The 17,344-nt window shown below is 48.7% G+C and overlaps 1 protein-coding gene across 2 annotated transcripts in view; it reads left to right on the forward strand.

The window, feature by feature from the left end:
* The window catches only part of LOC115101954 (rho GTPase-activating protein 39-like), a 191,988-nt gene that overhangs the window by 75,166 nt on the left and 99,478 nt on the right, over nt 1-17,344 (forward strand). For both annotated transcript variants that reach the window (XM_065005242.1, XM_065005243.1), the window contains exon 2: nt 7,687-8,127. In XM_065005242.1, the coding sequence (XP_064861314.1) occupies nt 7,687-8,127 (441 nt within the window). The remainder of the gene's footprint in view (nt 1-7,686; nt 8,128-17,344) is intronic.

Here is a 17,344-nt window from a genome sequence, read left to right on the forward strand (position 1 = left end):
ACTAGGGAGTTGGGGTGAGAGGACAGGGAGTCAGTCAGCTACTATGATAGCTGTGGGGGGATACCACTAGGGAGTTGGGGTGAGAGGACAGGGGAGTCAGTCAGCTACTATACTAGCTGTGGGGGGATACCACTAGGGAGTTGGGGTGAGAGGACAGGGAGTCAGTCAGCTACTATACTAGCTGTGGGGGGGATACCACTAGGGAGTTGGGGTGAGAGGACAGGGAGCAGCACACACAGAGTCAGTCAGCTACTATACTAGCTGTGGGGGGGATACCATTAGGGAGTTGGGGTGAGAGGACAGGGAGTCAGTCAGCTACTATACTAGCTGTGGGGGGATACCACTAGGGAGTTGGGGTGAGAGGACAGGGAGTCAGTCAGCTACTATGCTAGCTGTGGGGAGGATACCACTAGGGAGTTGGGGTGAGAGGACAGGGAGTCAGTCAGCTACTATGATAGCTGTGAGGGGGATACCACTAGGGAGTTGGGGTGAGAGGACAGGGAGTCAGTCAGCTACTATACTAGCTGTGGGGGGATACCACTAGGGAGTTGGGGTGAGAGGACAGGGAGCAGCACACACAGATTCAGTCAGCTACTATACTAGCTGTGGGGGGGATACCACTAGGGAGTTGGGGTGAGAGGACAGGGAGTCAGTCAGCTACTATACTAGCTGTGGGGGGGATACCACTAGGGAGTTGGGGTGAGAGGACAGGAGTCAGTCAGCTACTATGCTAGCTGTGGGGATACCACTAGGGAGTTGGGGTGAGAGGACAGGGAGTCAGTCAGCTACTATACTAGCTGTGGGGGGATACCACTAGGGAGTTGGGGTGAGAGGACAGGAAGTCAGTCAGCTACTATGATAGCTGTGGGGGGAGGACAGGGAGTACCACTAGGGAGTTGGGGTGAGAGGACAGGGAGTCAGTCAGCTACTATGCTAGCTGTGGGGGGATACCACTAGGGAGTTGGGGTGAGAGGACAGGGAGTCAGTCAGCTACTATGATAGCTGTGGGGGGTGGATACCACTAGGGAGTTGGGGTGAGAGGACAGGGAGTCAGTCAGCTACTATGATAGCTGTGGGGGGGATACCACTAGGGAGTTGGGGTGAGAGGACAGGGAGTCAGTCAGCTACTATGCTAGCTGTGGGGGGATACCACTAGGGAGTTGGGGTGAGAGGACAGGGAGTCAGTCAGCTACTATGCTAGCTGTGGGGGGATACCACTAGGGATTTGGGGTGAGAGGACAGGGAGTCAGTCAGCTACTATGCTAGCTGTGGGGGGGATACCACTAGGGATTTGGGGTGAGAGGACAGGGAGTCAGTCAGCTACTATGCTAGCTGTGGGGGGATACCACTAGGGAGTTGGGGTGAGAGGACAGGGAGTCAGTCAGCTACTATACTAGCTGTGGGGGGATACCACTAGGGAGTTGGGGTGAGAGGACAGGGAGCAGCACACACACAGAGTCGGTCAGCTACTATACTAGCTGTGGGGGGGATACCACTAGGGAGTTGGGGTGAGAGGACAGGGAGCAGCACACACAGAGTCAGTCAGCTACTATACTAGCTGTGGGGGGATACCACTAGGGAGTTGGGATGAGAGGACAGGGAGTCAGTCAGCTACTATACTAGCTGTGGGGGGGATACCACTAGGGAGTTGGGGTGAGAGGACAGGGAGTCAGTCAGCTACTATGCTAGCTGTGGGGGGATACCACTAGGGAGTTGGGGTGAGAGGACAGGGAGTCAGTCAGCTACTATGCTAGCTGTGGGGGGGATACCACTAGGGAGTTGGGGTGAGAGGACAGGGAGTCAGTCAGCTACTATGATAGCTGTGGGGGGGATACCACTAGGGAGTTGGGGTGAGAGGACAGGGAGCAGCACACACACACAGTCGGTCAGCTACTATGCTAGCTGTGGGGGGGATACCACTAGGGAGTTGGGGTGAGAGGACAGGGAGTCAGTCAGCTACTATGCTAGCTGTGGGGGGGGATACCACTAGGGAGTTGGGGTGAGAGGACAGGGAGCAGCACACACAGAGTCAGTCAGCTACTATGCTAGCTGTGGGGGATACCACTAGGGAGTTGGGGTGAGAGGACAGGGAGTCAGTCAGCTACTATGCTAGCTGTGGGGGATACCTCTAGGGAGTTGGGGTGAGAGGTCAGGGAGTCAGTCAGCTACTATGCTAGCTGTGGGGGGGATACCACTAGGGAGTTGGGGTGAGAGGACAGGGAGTCAGTCAGCTACTATGCTAGCTGTGGGGGGGATACCACTAGGGAGTTGGGGTGAGAGGACAGGGAGTCAGTCAGCTACTATGCTAGCTGTGGGGGGGATACCACTAGGGAGTTGGGGTGAGAGGACAGGGAGTCAGTCAGCTACTATACTAGCTGTGGGGGGGATACCACTAGGGAGTTGGGGTGAGAGGACAGGGAGTCAGTCAGCTACTATGCTAGCTGTGGGGGGGATACCACTAGGGAGTTGGGGTGAGAGGACAGGGAGTCAGTCAGCTACTATACTAGCTGTGGGGGGGATACCACTAGGGAGTTGGGGTGAGAGGACAGGGAGTCAGTCAGCTACTATACTAGCTGTGGGGGGGATACCACTAGGGAGTTGGGGTGAGAGGACAGGGAGTCAGTCAGCTACTATGCTAGCTGTGGGTGACATGCGGACAAAGACAGTCTTTCACAGACAGGGAAGCCAGAGGACTGAGTGGTAAGAGACCAGCGTTTCTCCTTCTCTTTCTCAGTCAGGTAGGGGTCTGGGCAGTGCGTGACAGTGCTATGTGTGCTACTAGGGTGGGGTTAATGTACCGTATTAGCTCTCTACCACAGAGGGGCTGAGCCACCAGCTGGACCACAGATTTACTTCTGAGCAGATTTCTGATTCAGGTTTTCAGTTATTTAACCTTCGTTTTACTCGGCAAGTCAGTTAAGAACAAATTCTTATTTACAATGACGGCCTACCCCAGCCAAACCCGGACGACGCTGGGCCAATTGTGCGCCGCCCTATGGGACTCCCAATCACAGCCAGTTGTGATACAGCCTGGAATCGAACCAGGGTTTGTAGTGATGCCTCTAGCACTGAGATGGAGTGCCTTAGACCGCTGCACCACTCGGGAGCCCAAACACATAAACAAACACACACTTCCCCAAACAGGCTCTGTTCCTGTCCTGGTCAACTGGTCATGTGACATGGGGCCTGGTGGTCACCCTGGGTGTCTGACAGAAATAGAGGTGACTGCTGAGAGGCACCAGTGTCCCCTGTGAGGAGTGGAGGGAACGAGACTGTACCAAAGCCCCGGAGAGAGGGAGACTCCCCTTTAGTCGATAGCGGAGATTGGAGAGTGGGTTGAGAGGAAGGAGAATGACTGACCACACACACACACACACACACACTCCTTCACAGCAACGCTCTGGATCAGAACTGTCATTGTAGCTGTAGGCGAGACTCTTGGATTTTGGACAGGTAGGTGTGAATTATGAGACACGTCGAACAAGGTTTTGGACAGGTTGTATAGAGACGAGAGGATTCTTCCTAGAAAGGCACAAGTCAAAACGGGAACAGGACATACAGTACCTCAGGACTGCAGTGCTTTCTTAGCGTTCTGTGGACCATCCAGAAGTAGGAATCCTCCGATAGTGTGTTCAAGTGTGTAAGTCAGTGTGATCTGATCTGTCTGATCAGTCTGATCAGTCTGAACATGAACACTACGATAGTATTGTAGCTTCCATTTCAGAGACCATATCATGTTGTTTGGGGAGGAAACTCAGGACAGTGGGAGAAAGTGCTGTTGTGTAAAAAATTGTTGGTGGATTTTATGTCTAAGAATAATTAGTAGAAAGTGACAGGGAGTTATTACACTTTTTCATATAAAACAAAGTGTGTCTTTGTGAGCTTTTAACATTTCCAAGAGGTCTTAGCAGAGTGGTCATCCAGTTGTTCCCTTTGTGAGTCTGGTTTTCTTTACTGACAGGTTTTAACGTGTGTGTGTGTGTGTGTGTGTGTGTGTGTGTGTGTGTGTGTGTGTGTGTGTGTGTCTGGGTGGAAAGCTCCTTAGTATGTAGTTGGGTGTGAACTGTGTAGGTACACTGCCTACTGTGATTAACAGTGTGTTTAGAGCTACCATGCCAGCACGGTTGATTCTGCACGGTTGATTCTGCACGGTTGATTCTGCACGGTTGATTCTGCACGGTTGATTCTGTACGGTTGATTCTGCACGGTTGATTCTGTACGTTTGATTCTGCACAGTTGATTCTGCACGGTTGATTCTGCACGGTTGATTCTGCACGGTTGATTCTGCACAGTTGATTCTGTACGGTTGATTCTGTACGGTTGATTCTGCACGGTTGATTCTGCACAGTTGATTCTGTACAGTTGATTCTGCACGGTTGATTCTATACGGTTGATTCTGCTCTAGGACTTCAGGAGAATGGGTGACCTAGACAGCATCTATGTTTGTTTTATTTTGTGCTGACGTCTCTGTCTCTGTCTCTCTTTCTGTCTCTCTCTCTCTGTCTCTGCCTCTCTTTCTGTCTCTGTCTCTGCCTCTATCTCTCTCTCTCTGTCTCTGCCTCTCTCTTTCTGTCTCTCTCTCTCTGTCTCTGCCTCTCTCTGTCTCTCTCTGTCTCTGCCTCTATCTCTCTCTCTCTGTCTCTGCCTCTCTTTCTGTCTCTGCCTCTCTCTTTCTGTCTCTCTCTGTCTGCCTCTCTTTCTGTCTCTCTCTGTCTCTGCCTCTGTCTCTCTCTCTGTCTCTGCCTCTCTTTCTGTCTCTCTCTGTCTCTGCCTCTGTCTCTCTCTCTCTGTCTCTGCCTCTCTTTCTGTCTCTGCCTCTCTCTTTCTGTCTCTCTCTGTCTGCCTCTCTTTCTGTCTCTCTCTGTCTCTCTCTCTGTCTCTGCCTCTCTTTCTGTCTCTCTCTGTCTCTGCCTCTGTCTCTCTCTCTCTCTGTCTCTGCCTCTCTTTCTGTCTCTCTCTGTCTCTGCCTCTATCTCTCTCTCTCTGTCTCTGCCTCTCTTTCTGTCTCTGCCTCTCTCTTTCTGTCTCTCTCTGTCTCTGCTTCTGTCTCTCTCTCTCTGTCTCTGCCTCTCTTTCTGTCTCTCTCTGTCTCTGCCTCTGTCTCTCTCTCTGTCTCTGCCTCTCTTTCTGTCTCTCTCTGTCTCTGCCTCTGTCTCTCTCTCTCTCTCTCTGCCTCTGTCTCTCTCTCTCTGTCTCTGCCTCTCTTTCTGTCTCTCTCTGTCTCTCTCTCTGTCTCTGCCTCTCTCTTTCTGTCTCTGTCTCTGCCTCTGTCTCTCTCTCTGTCTCTGCCTCTCTCTTTCTGTCTCTCTCTGTCTCTGCCTCTCTTTCTGTCTCTCTCTGTCTCTGCCTCTGTCTCTCTCTCTCTGTCTCTGCCTCTCTCTTTCTGTCTCTCTCTGTCTCTGCCTCTGTCTCTCTCTCTGTCTCTGCCTCTCTCTTTCTGTCTCTCTCTATCTCTGCCTCTCTTTCTGTCTCTCTCTGTCTCTGCCTCTGTCTCTCTCTCTCTCTCTCTGCCTCTGTCTCTCTCTCTATCTCTGCCTCTCTTTCTGTCTCTCTCTGTCTCTGTCTCTCTCTCTGTCTCTGCCTCTCTCTCTCTTTCTGTCTCTCTCTGTCTCTGCCTCTATCTCTCTCTCTCTGTCTCTGCCTCTCTTTCTGTCTCTGCCTCTCTCTTTCTGTCTCTCTCTGTCTCTGCTTCTGTCTCTCTCTCTCTGTCTCTGCCTCTCTTTCTGTCTCTCTCTGTCTCTGCCTCTGTCTCTCTCTCTGTCTCTGCCTCTCTTTCTGTCTCTCTCTGTCTCTGCCTCTGTCTCTCTCTCTCTCTCTCTGCCTCTGTCTCTCTCTCTGTCTCTGCCTCTCTTTCTGTCTCTCTCTGTCTCTCTCTCTGTCTCTGCCTCTCTCTTTCTGTCTCTGTCTCTGCCTCTGTCTCTCTCTCTGTCTCTGCCTCTCTCTTTCTGTCTCTCTCTGTCTCTGCCTCTCTTTCTGTCTCTCTCTGTCTCTGCCTCTGTCTCTCTCTCTCTGTCTCTGCCTCTCTCTTTCTGTCTCTCTCTGTCTCTGCCTCTGTCTCTCTCTCTGTCTCTGCCTCTCTCTTTCTGTCTCTCTCTATCTCTGCCTCTCTTTCTGTCTCTCTCTGTCTCTGCCTCTGTCTCTCTCTCTCTCTCTCTGCCTCTGTCTCTCTCTCTATCTCTGCCTCTCTTTCTGTCTCTCTCTGTCTCTGTCTCTCTCTCTGTCTCTGCCTCTCTCTCTCTTTCTGTCTCTCTCTGTCTCTGCCTCTGTCTCTCTATCTCTCTCTCTCTCTCTCTCTCTCTCTTAGTAATGTGTAAATAGTTGTAGTACAAATAGTAGAGGAAGATACATAAACATATATATATTTACAATGTTGTTTGTTCCCAACTGGTTGCCCTGTTCTTATGGCAACGAGTCACAAATCTGGCCGCTGTCTAATTTGTTTTCAAATTCTTTGTAGGTCTGTGTAAACTGTGAAAAATATGTGTCTCTAATACGGTCTTACATTTGACAGTTTCCAACTCATTTTTTGGGGCAGTACATAGCTGTAGTGAGGTGTGTACTGGCGGCGGAGAAGTCAGGCGCAGGAGAGGTTTACAACGGTGTGGTTTAATATCCATAAACCACCGTCAACAGAACAATACAATAAACGGGTCAAACAAAACCTGGTAAATACCAGCATACCGTGTATAAGCACTACAAGAAACAATTACCCACAAGGACATGGGGGGAACAGAGGGTTAAATACACAACATGGAATTGATGGAATTGGAACCAGGTGTGATGGAAGACCAGACAAAACCAATGGAAAATGAAAAGTGGATCAGCGATGGCTAGAAGGTCGGTGACTTCAATCGCCAAACGTCGCCCGAACAAGGAGAGGGGACCAACTTCAGCAGAAGTCATGACAATAGCCTGTCTTCTCTTGAGTGCCAGTTCTGCCTACTGCAGCCTTTCTCAATAGCAAGGCTATGCTCACTGAGTCTGTACATAGTCAAGGATCTTCTTCATTTCGGGTCAGTCACAGTGGTCCTGCCACTGTGTACTGTCTTGTTTAGGGCCAGATAACATTCCAGTTTGTTCTGTTTTTTGTTGTTGATTCTTTCTAGTGTGTCTATTGGTTAGAGCCTGTAAGTAAGCATTTCACTGTAAGGTCTACACCTGTTGTATTCGGCGCACGTGACAAATAAACTTTGATTTTAAATAGTTATATTTTTGTTTTCTCATGATTTGGTTGGGTCTAATTGTGTTGCTGTCCAGGGGCTCTGTGGGGTCAGTTTGTGTTTGTGAACAGAGCCCCAGAACCAGCTCGCTCTCTCTCGCCTGGCTCCTTTGTTTGGCCTCTCCTTGAGTAGAGCTGGGCCCAGAGAGAACCCCCTAGTGGGCAACAGCCTCAGCTCCCCCTGCCTGTGTCCACTGGCCCTTCTTCTCCACTTACTTTAATCCCTAAACCAACTGCGGATGTAATCTATGTTTAATCCTGGGTCACTTTTCCTGTCTCTTTTGTCCGTGCTAGCGTAACTGATCAAAACTATTAGTCATCATCAGTGATTTTCCATTTAAAAAACAAGAAAAAAAATACCTATTTTCTGTCATTCTGTCTGTCATTCATTCTGTCATTCAAGTAAAGTCTTCCAGATCTTGACTACATTTCCCATGTCCCCCCTCTCTCCTCTCTTCTCTCTCTAGCTGTGACTGGGTGGAGATCTTGGAGCCACGCTCGCAGGAGCGCATGTACGTGAACCTGGCCTCGGGGGAGTGTGGTTGGGAGCCCCCCCCAGGCGCCGCCGTGCGCCAGTCCGACGGCAGCCAGTGGTGGGAGCTGTTTGACAGCCACAACAAACGCTTCTACTACTACAACAGTGCCAGTCAGCAGACGGTGTGGCACCGGCCCCAGGCCTGCGACATCGTACCCCTGGCCCAGCTACAGGCCATGAAGAGGAGCTCTGAGACGGGTCTGAGGGGCCCCATCAAGCCCCAGAGAGGGGGAGGAGGAGGGGAGGGCCGCCGCGCAGCCCTACCTAACCAGGCCTACCCTATGCCCCCCGCCCAGGACCCTGACAGCAGCGGGAGGTCCACCCCCTCTAAGGGGCTCTGTGACAGCCTGGAGAACAGTAACGACACCCCCAGGTAACCTTTCTGCCAAAACACACCATAAAGATATTATTTACTAGCCCGACTTAAACCTAATTACAGTATAAACTCTTGTGTAGTTGAGGGATTCCTCCTATAAGCTACTCTGCTGTTGCTTCCAGGAAGGCTGATGCCGCAGCTGGATGGAACCCAGTGTCAGTCAGCTGGGTCTGCAGGCTTATTCCCTCGTTCATCTACAGATGCATTACTGTGGGTTAACCCAAGTCAAATGGATCTGTCACTTCACATGCTGCCTGGCTAGAGCCAGCGCCAATCCACCCTGTCATGACAGCCTTATCTACTCTATATCACATACATGAGACGGCCCTCCTTCCTCCTCCGGTTAAATATTGTGTGGGCGACTCTCCCAGGTGTTGTGTCAGCATCATTTAAACAGAGAGAGAGACAGAGAACGTAAAAAGAGATGTATGGGGGAGGTGACGGGGATAATGTTGAATTAAATGTCCAGACGAGATAAAGACTGAGAGAGCTAGTCAACGGATAGAGTCAGAGGCAAGACAGAGAGAAGAAGTTTGAGATTAACCACAACAGAGAGAAGAAGTTTGAGATGAACCAAAACAGAGAGAAGAAGTTTGAGATGAACCAAAACAGAGAGAAGAAGTTTGAGATTAACCAAGACAGAGAGAAGAAGTTGGAGATTAACCAAGACAGAGAAGAAATTTGAGATTATCCAAAACAGAGAGAAGAAGTTTGAGATTAACCAAAACAGAGAGAAGTTTGAGATTAACCAAGACAGAGAGAAGTTTGAGATTAACCAAGACAGAGAGAAGAAGTTTGAGATTAACCAAGACAGAAAGAAGAAGTTTGAGATTAACCAAGACAGAGAGAAGAAGTTTTAGTAACCAAGACAGAGAGAAGAAGTTTGAGATTAACCAAAACAGAGAGAAGAAGTTTTAGTAACCAAGACAGAGAGAAGAAGTTTGAGATTAACCAAGACAGAGAGAAGAAGTTGGAGATTAACCAAAACAGAGAGAAGAAGTTTGAGATTAACCAAAACAGAGAGAAGAAGTTTGAGATTAACCAAAACAGAGAGAAGAAGTTTTAGTAACCAAAACAGAGAAGAAATTTGAGATTATCCAAAACAGAGAGAAGAAGTTTGAGATTAACCAAAACAGAGAGAAGAAGTTTGAGATTAACCAAAACAGAGAGAAGAAGTTTGAGATTAACCAAGACAGAGAGAAGAAGTTTGAGATGAACCAAAACAGAGAGAAGAAGTTTGAAATTAACCAAGACAGAGAGAAGAAGTTTGAGATAAACCAGGACAGAGAAGGACGGATGGTCAGGGAGATGGATGATGTCCTCAGTATTTTGGAGGTCTGTCGTTGTTGGACGGCAGGGAGCCTAGCGGTTAAGAGCGTTTTGCCAACAACCGAACGGTCACTAGTTCAAAATTCCCTAGCTGACGAGGTGAAAATTCTGTCTATGTACCTTTGAGCAAGGAACTTAACCCTGATTGGTCCTTTAAGACACTCTGTATAAGAGCATCTGTTAATCGGGTCTCCTGAGTGGCCCCAGCGGTCTAAGGCACTGCATCTCAGCGCAAGAGGCGTCACTACAGTCCCTGGTTTGAATCCAGGCTGTATCACAACCGGCCGTGATTGGGAGTCCCATAGGGCGGTGCACAATTGGCCCCACATCGTTCGGCTTTGGCCGGGGAAGGCCGTCATTGTAAATAAGAATTTGTTCTTTGTAATAAAGGTTACAAGCTAACTTGGTGTAAACACTAACAGTTTCTACCTTTTGAGCACAGGCAGCTGTTTGGCTATATGACAACCAGGCAGCTGTTTGGTTATCTGACAACCAGGCAGCTGTTTGGTTATCTGACAACCAGGCAGCTGTTTGGTTATCTGACAACCAGGCAGCTGTTTGGTTATCTGACAACCAGGCAGCTGTTTGGTTATCTGACAACCAGGCAGCTGTTTGGTTATCTGACAACCAGGCAGCTGTTTGGTTATCTGACAACCAGGCAGCTGTTTGGCTATATGACAACCAGGCAGCTGTTTGGTATCTGACAACCAGGCAGCTGTTTGGCTATATGACAACCAGGCCTTTAAGCTATGGCTGATTCTGATCGCTAGGCGAACTTAGATTACATTTTGCAGTATGAAAGAAAATGTGATGAAGTTTGTTTTGGTCTCTGCACAGCTTGTTTTACATGGCGGATCTCCTTAGCGAGGGATGGAGAACATTTAGAGTCCTTTTTCTGGAGCTTTACCCATTTACTGTTTGTTCTGGTCTTCCCATCTCCTTCCTGTGTGGAACGTGACAGAGTGTGTGCCTTACCTCTGGGAGTGGGCCGACTCACACAACATGGTAACCCTCCAACACAACACACACAGCCCACTGTCAAACAGGAAGGAGATATGCTCCAATCATGGGGGGAATGACTTTATATTTCCTTATTTACCTCCTCTCTCCCTATTCAGACAGGAAATGCCCTGCTGTATTTCATACAGGAGCCGTATGAGACTTGTTATATCAAACAGCTCTGGTCACTAGTGCACTGCCTGGCACACGGCCAAATACGCTACTTGGAATCGCTTCATATTTTGCCAACATGGCTGTTTTAGTTCCTCCAACATATCCAACCCTTTGACACATACTCCCAGGCATGAGAACACACACACACACACACACACACACACACACACACACACACACACACACACACACACCTGTCAGTGTTAGAGTGAGGGTCCGGTAATGAGTTGTAGTGGTTGTTTAGAGACGTTTCTCATCCTCCAACTGAATAGTTCCACACTTAGTCCAGTACAATAGGAGCAGTACCCATACAAGGACAGCAGCAGAGGGACCCAGACTCTCTCTCTCTCTCTCTCTGTCTCTCTCTCTCTCTCTCTCTCTGTCTCTCTCTCTCTCTCTCTCTCTCTCTCTCTCTCTCTCTCTCTCTCTCTCTCTCTCTCTCTCTCTCTCTCTCTCAGGAATGGCTCAGAGAAAGATACTGAGAGGTCTGAATCCCTATCAGTGACCTCAGAATAAGCCCTCACTGCTCAGCCTCTTACAGTATTCATCCATTGTTCCAGACAAGCCTTAGTAAAGCCCCTGCCTCAACCCTCAACTGAAGTGGAGGTGTTGGGCTGGGGTGTCCTAGGGGTGGATGGCTACTGTTACCCTAGTTTATACACAAAACAATGTGTGTGTGTGTGTGTGTGTGTGTGTGTGTGTGTGTGTGTGTGTGTGTGTGTGTGTGTGTGTGTTTGCGTGTGCATAAACACTCACACATACACCCATATGTGTATGTAATTGAGTCAGAACCAATTCCACACACACACACACACCGAAACTGAAACATTACAGTTAGTAGTTCCCTGTCCAAAATTGTAATCAGTAACGTAATTTTTGGATTACCCAAACATTTATCTAATCTGATTATTAAGAACAAATTCTAATTTACAATGACGGCCCCCAGCCAAACCCTAGCCCGGACAACGCTGGGCCAATTGTGCGCCGCTCTATGGAACTACCAATCATGGCCAGTTGTGATACAGCCTGCAATCGAACCAGGGTCTGTAGTAACGCCTCAAGCACTGAGATGCAGTAATCCTAACCTTAACCACACTGCTAACCTTAATGCCTAATTCTAACCTGAAATAACCATAACCTTAACCACACTGCTAACCCTAATGCCTAATCCCAACCTTAAATAACCATAACCTTAACCACACTGCTAACCCTAATGCCTAATCCTAACCTTAAATAACCATAACCTTAACCACACTGCTAACCTTAATGCCTAATCCTAACCTTAAATAACCATAACCTTAACCACACTGCTAACCTTAATGCCTAATCCCAACCTTAAATAACCATAACCTTAACCACACTGCTAACCTTAATGCCTAATCCCAACCTTAAATAACCTTAACCACACTACTACATTTACATCATTTACATTTAAGTCATTTAGCAGACGCTCTTATCCAGAGCGACTTACAAATTGGTGCGTTCACCTTAAGACATCCAGTGGAACAGCCACTTTACAATAGTGCATCTAAATCTTTTAAGGGGGGTGAGAAGGATTACTTTATCCTATCCTAGGTATTCCTGAAAGAGGTGGGGTTTCAGGTGTCTCCGGAAGGTGGTGATTGAATCCGCTGTCCTGGCGTCGTGAGGGAGTTTGTTCCACCATTGGGGGGCCAGAGCAGCGAACAGTTTTGACTGGGCTGCGCGGGAACTGTACTTCCTCAGTGGTAGGGAGGCGAGCAGGCCAGAGGTGGATGAACGCAGTGCCCTTGTTTGGGTGTAGGGCCTGATCAGAGCCTGGAGGTACTGAGGTGCCGTTCCCCTCACAGCTCCGTAGGCAAGCACCATGGTCTTGTAGCGGATGCGAGCTTCAACTGGAAGCCAGTGGAGAGAGCGGAGGAGCGGGGTGACGTGAGAGAACTTGGGAAGGTTGAACACCAGACGGGCTGCGGCGTTCTGGATGAGTTGTAGGGGTTTAATGGCACAGGCAGGGAGCCCAGCCAACAGCGAGTTGCAGTAATCCAGACGGGAGATGACAAGTGCCTGGATTAGGACCTGCGCCGCTTCCTGTGTGAGGCAGGGTCGTACTCTGCGGATGTTGTAGAGCATGAACCTACAGGAACGGGCCACCGCCTTGATGTTAGTTGAGAACGACAGGGTGTTGTCCAGGATCACGCCAAGGTTCTTAGCGCTCTGGGAGGAGGACACAATGGAGTTGTCAACCGTGATGGCGAGATCATGGAATGGGCAGTCCTTCCCCGGGAGGAAGAGCAGCTCCGTCTTGGGTTCAGCTTGAGGTGGTGATCCGTCATCCACACTGATATGTCTCCCAGACATGCAGAGATGCGATTCGCCACCTGGTCATCAGAAGGGGGAAAGGAGAAGATTAATTGTGTGTCGTCTGCATAGCAATGATAGGAGAGACCATGTGAGGTTATGACAGAGCCAAGTGACTTGGTGTATAGCGAGAATAGGAGAGGGCCTAGAACAGAGCCCTGGGGGACGCCAGTGGTGAGAGCGCGTGGTGAGGATACAGATTCTCGCCACGCCACCTGGTAGGAGCGACCTGTCAGGTAGGACGCAATCCAAGCGTGGGCCGCGCCGGAGATGCCCAACTCGGAGAGGGTGGAGAGGAGGATCTGATGGTTCACAGTATCGAAGGCAGCCGATAGGTCTAGAAGGATGAGAGCAGAGGAGAGAGAGTTAGCTTTAGCAGTGCGGAGCGCCTCCGTGATACAGAGAAGAGCAGTCTCAGTTGAATGACTAGTCTTGAAACCTGACTGATTTGGATCAAGAAGGTCATTCTGAGAGAGATAGCGGGAGAGCTGGCCAAGGACGGCACGTTCAAGAGTTTTGGAGAGAAAAGAAAGAAGGGATACTGGTCTGTAGTTGTTGACATCGGAGGGATCGAGTGTAGGTTTTTTCAGAAGGGGTGCAACTCTCGCTCTCTTGTAGACGGAAGGGACGTAGCCAGCGGTCAGGGATGAGTTGATGAGCGAGGTGAGGTAAGGGAGAAGGTCTCCGGAAATGGTCTGGAGAAGAGAGGAGGGGATAGGGTCAAGCGGGCAGGTTGTTGGGCGGCCGGCCGTCACAAGACGCGAGATTTCATCTGGAGAGAGAGGGGAGAAAGAGGTCAGAGCACAGGGTAGGGCAGTGTGAGCAGAACCAGCGGTGTCGTTTGACTTAGCAAACGAGGATCGGATGTCGTCGACCTTCTTTTCAAAATGGTTGACGAAGTCATCTGCAGAGAGGGAGGAGGGGGAGGGGGAGGAGGATTCAGGAGGGAGGAGAAGGTGGCAAAGAGCTTCCTAGGGTTAGAGGCAGATGCTTGGAATTTAGAGTGGTAGAAAGTGGCTTTAGCAGCAGAGACAGAAGAGGAAAATGTAGAGAGGAGGGAGTGAAAGGATGCCAGGTCCGCAGGGAGGCGAGTTTTCCTCCATTTCCGCTCGGCTGCCCGGAGCCCTGTTCTGTGAGCTCGCAATGAGTCGTCGAGCCACGGAGCGGGAGGGGAGGACCGAGCCGGCCTGGAGGATAGGGGACATAGAGAGTCAAAGGATGCAGAAAGGGAGGAGAGGAGGGTTGAGGAGGCAGAATCAGGAGATAGGTTGGAGAAGGTTTGAGCAGAGGGAAGAGATGATAGGATGGAAGAGGAGAGAGTAGCGGGGAGAGAGAGCGAAGGTTGGGACGGCGCGATACCATCCGAGTAGGGGCAGTGTGGGAAGTGTTGGATGAGAGCGAGAGGGAAAAGGATACAAGGTAGTGGTCGGAGACTTGGAGGGGAGTTGCAGTGAGGTTAGTGGAAGAACAGCATCTAGTAAAGATGAGGTCGAGCGTATTGCCTGCCTTGTGAGTAGGGGGAAGGTGAGAGGGTGAGGTCAAAAGAGGAGAGGAGTGGAAAGAAGGAGGCAGAGAGGAATGAGTCAAAGGTAGACGTGGGGAGGTTAAAGTCGCCCAGAACTGTGAGAGGTGAGCCGTCCTCAGGAAAGGAGCTTATCAAGGCATCAAGCTCATTGATGAACTCTCCGAGGGAACCTGGAGGGCGATAAATGATAAGGATGTTAAGCTTGAAAGGGCTGGTAACTGTGACAGCATGGAATTCAAAGGAGGCGATAGACAGATGGGTAAGGGGAGAAAGAGAGAATGACCACTTGGGAGAGATGAGGATCCCGGTGCCACCACCCCGCTGACCAGAAGCTCTCGGGGTGTGCGAGAACACGTGGGCGGACGAAGAGAGAGCAGTAGGAGTAGCAGTGTTATCTGTGGTGATCCATGTTTCCGTCAGTGCCAAGAAGTCGAGGGACTGGAGGGAGGCATAGGCTGAGATGAACTCTGCCTTGTTGGCCGCAGATCGGCAGTTCCAGAGGCTACCGGAGACCTGGAACTCCACGTGGGTCGTGCGCGCTGGGACCACCAGATTAGGGTGGCCGCGGCCACGCGGTGTGGAGCGTTTGTATGGTCTGTGCAGAGAGGAGAGAACAGGGATAGACAGACACATAGTTGACAGGCTACAGAAGAGGCTACGCTAATGCAAAGGAGATTGAATGACAAGTGGACTACACGTCTCGAATGTTCAGAAAGTTAAGCTTACGTAGCAATAATCTTATTGACTAAAATGATTAAAATGATACAGTACTGCTGAAGTAGGCTAGCTGGCAGTGGCTGCGTTGTTGACTTTGTAGGCTAGCTGGCAGTGGCTGCGTTGTTGGCACTACACTAATCAAGTCGTTCCGTTGAGTGTGATAGTTTCAACAGTGCTGCTATTCGGGGCTAGCTGGCTAGCTAGCAGTGTTGATTACGTTACGTTGCGTTAAAAGAACGACAATAGCTGGCTAGCTAACCTAGAAAATCGCTCTAGACTACACAATTATCTTTGATACAAAGACGGCTATGTAGCTAGCTATGTAGCTAGCTACGATCAAACAAATCAAACCGTTGTACTGTAATGAAATGAAATGAAAATGTGATACTACCTGTGGAGCGAATGCGACCGGGTTGTTGAGTGAGGAAGTTCTATTCGGTAGACGTTGGCTAGCTGTTGGCTAGCTAGCAGTGTCTCCTACGTTAAGGACGACAAATAGCTGGCTAGCTAACCTCGGTAAATTAAGATAATCACTCTAAGACTACACACTCTAAACTACACAATTATCTTGGATACGAAGACAGCAAAGACAACTATGTAGCTAGCTAACACTACACTAATCAAGTCGTTCAGTTGAGTGTAATAGTTTTTTACAGTGCTGGTATTCGGAAGACGGTGGACGTTTGCTAGCTGGCTAGCTGCTGGGCAGATAGCAGTGTAGACTACGTTAGGACGACGAAATACGATAATTACGCAATTATCTCTGATACAAAGACGGCTATGTAGCTAGCTAAGAAGAAATTGCTAAGATTAGACAAATCAAACCGTTGTACTATAATGAAATGTAATGAAAAGTTATACTACCTGCAGACCGAAGCGCTCGGATGCGACCGCTCAGATGCGACCGCTCGCTCCAACCCGGAAGTACTAACCCTAATGCCTAATCCTAACCTTAAATAACCATAACCTTAACCACACTGCTAACCCTAATGCCTAATCCTAACCTAACCTTAACCACAACCATAACCTAACCTTAAATAACCACAACCTTAATGCCTAATCCTGACCTTAAATAACATAACCTAACCACACTAAACCCTAATGCCTAATCCCAACCTTAAATAACCTTTAACCACACTGCTAACCCTAATGCCTAATCCTAACCTTAAATAACCATAACCTTAACCACACTGCTAACCCTAATGCCTAATCCTAACCTTAAATAACCATAACCTTAACCACACTGCTAACCTTAATGCCTAATCCCAACCTTAAATAACCATAACCTTAACCACACTGCTAACCCTAATGCCTAATCCTAACCTTAAATAACATAACCTTAACCACACTACTAACCTTAATGCCTAATCCCAACCTTAAATGAAGACTAAAAAGCTCATTTTTGTGTTCATACATTTTTACAATATAGTTAATTTTGACTTTGCAGATGGCCCATATAGCGTAAATCAGTCAGTTCTGCCTCAAGGACAAGACCCGTCCCAATAAACTTCAACCTGCTTAAAGGAAAGATTCACCCATTTTGAATGTTATATTGTTTTTGTGCTTCTCTGAGCGATGTTCTATCGATTCCCAGGGTCATTTACAGTTTTCATGTCTCTCTCTCTCTCTCTCTCTCTCTCTCTCTCTCTCTCACTCTTTCTCTCTCTCTCTCTCTCTCTCTACCTCTACCTCTACCTCTGTTAACTCAGTACAGCCAGGACCCTACATCTACCCCTACTCATCCCTTCCTCACAACTCACACCATATGACCAGGGTCGGCTGGGTTATTTTCTAAATGTAATCTGTTACAGTTACTAGTTACATGTTCAAAATTGTAATCAGTAACATAACTTTTGGATTACCCAAACTCAGTAACGTAATCTGATTACATTCAGTTACTTTTAGATTACTTTCCCCTTAAGAGAAGACAAAATGTATGTTATCAATTGAATGACATCTATTGCAGGATAAATCAATATTGAAGTTTACATAGCTGGCCATATATGGATGTGTTTGTTATGTAGGCTTCTTCTAACCCATGTTTCTCTACTACAGATAATAATACAATTAGGATATATCTTTACATAAAACATTTCAAAAATTGGACCTGGAAATGGTTTATTTTTTTATTTA

The sequence above is a fragment of the Oncorhynchus nerka genome, linkage group LG20 (genome assembly GCF_034236695.1).
Source record: "Oncorhynchus nerka isolate Pitt River linkage group LG20, Oner_Uvic_2.0, whole genome shotgun sequence".
NCBI classification, from domain to species: domain Eukaryota; kingdom Metazoa; phylum Chordata; class Actinopteri; order Salmoniformes; family Salmonidae; genus Oncorhynchus; species Oncorhynchus nerka.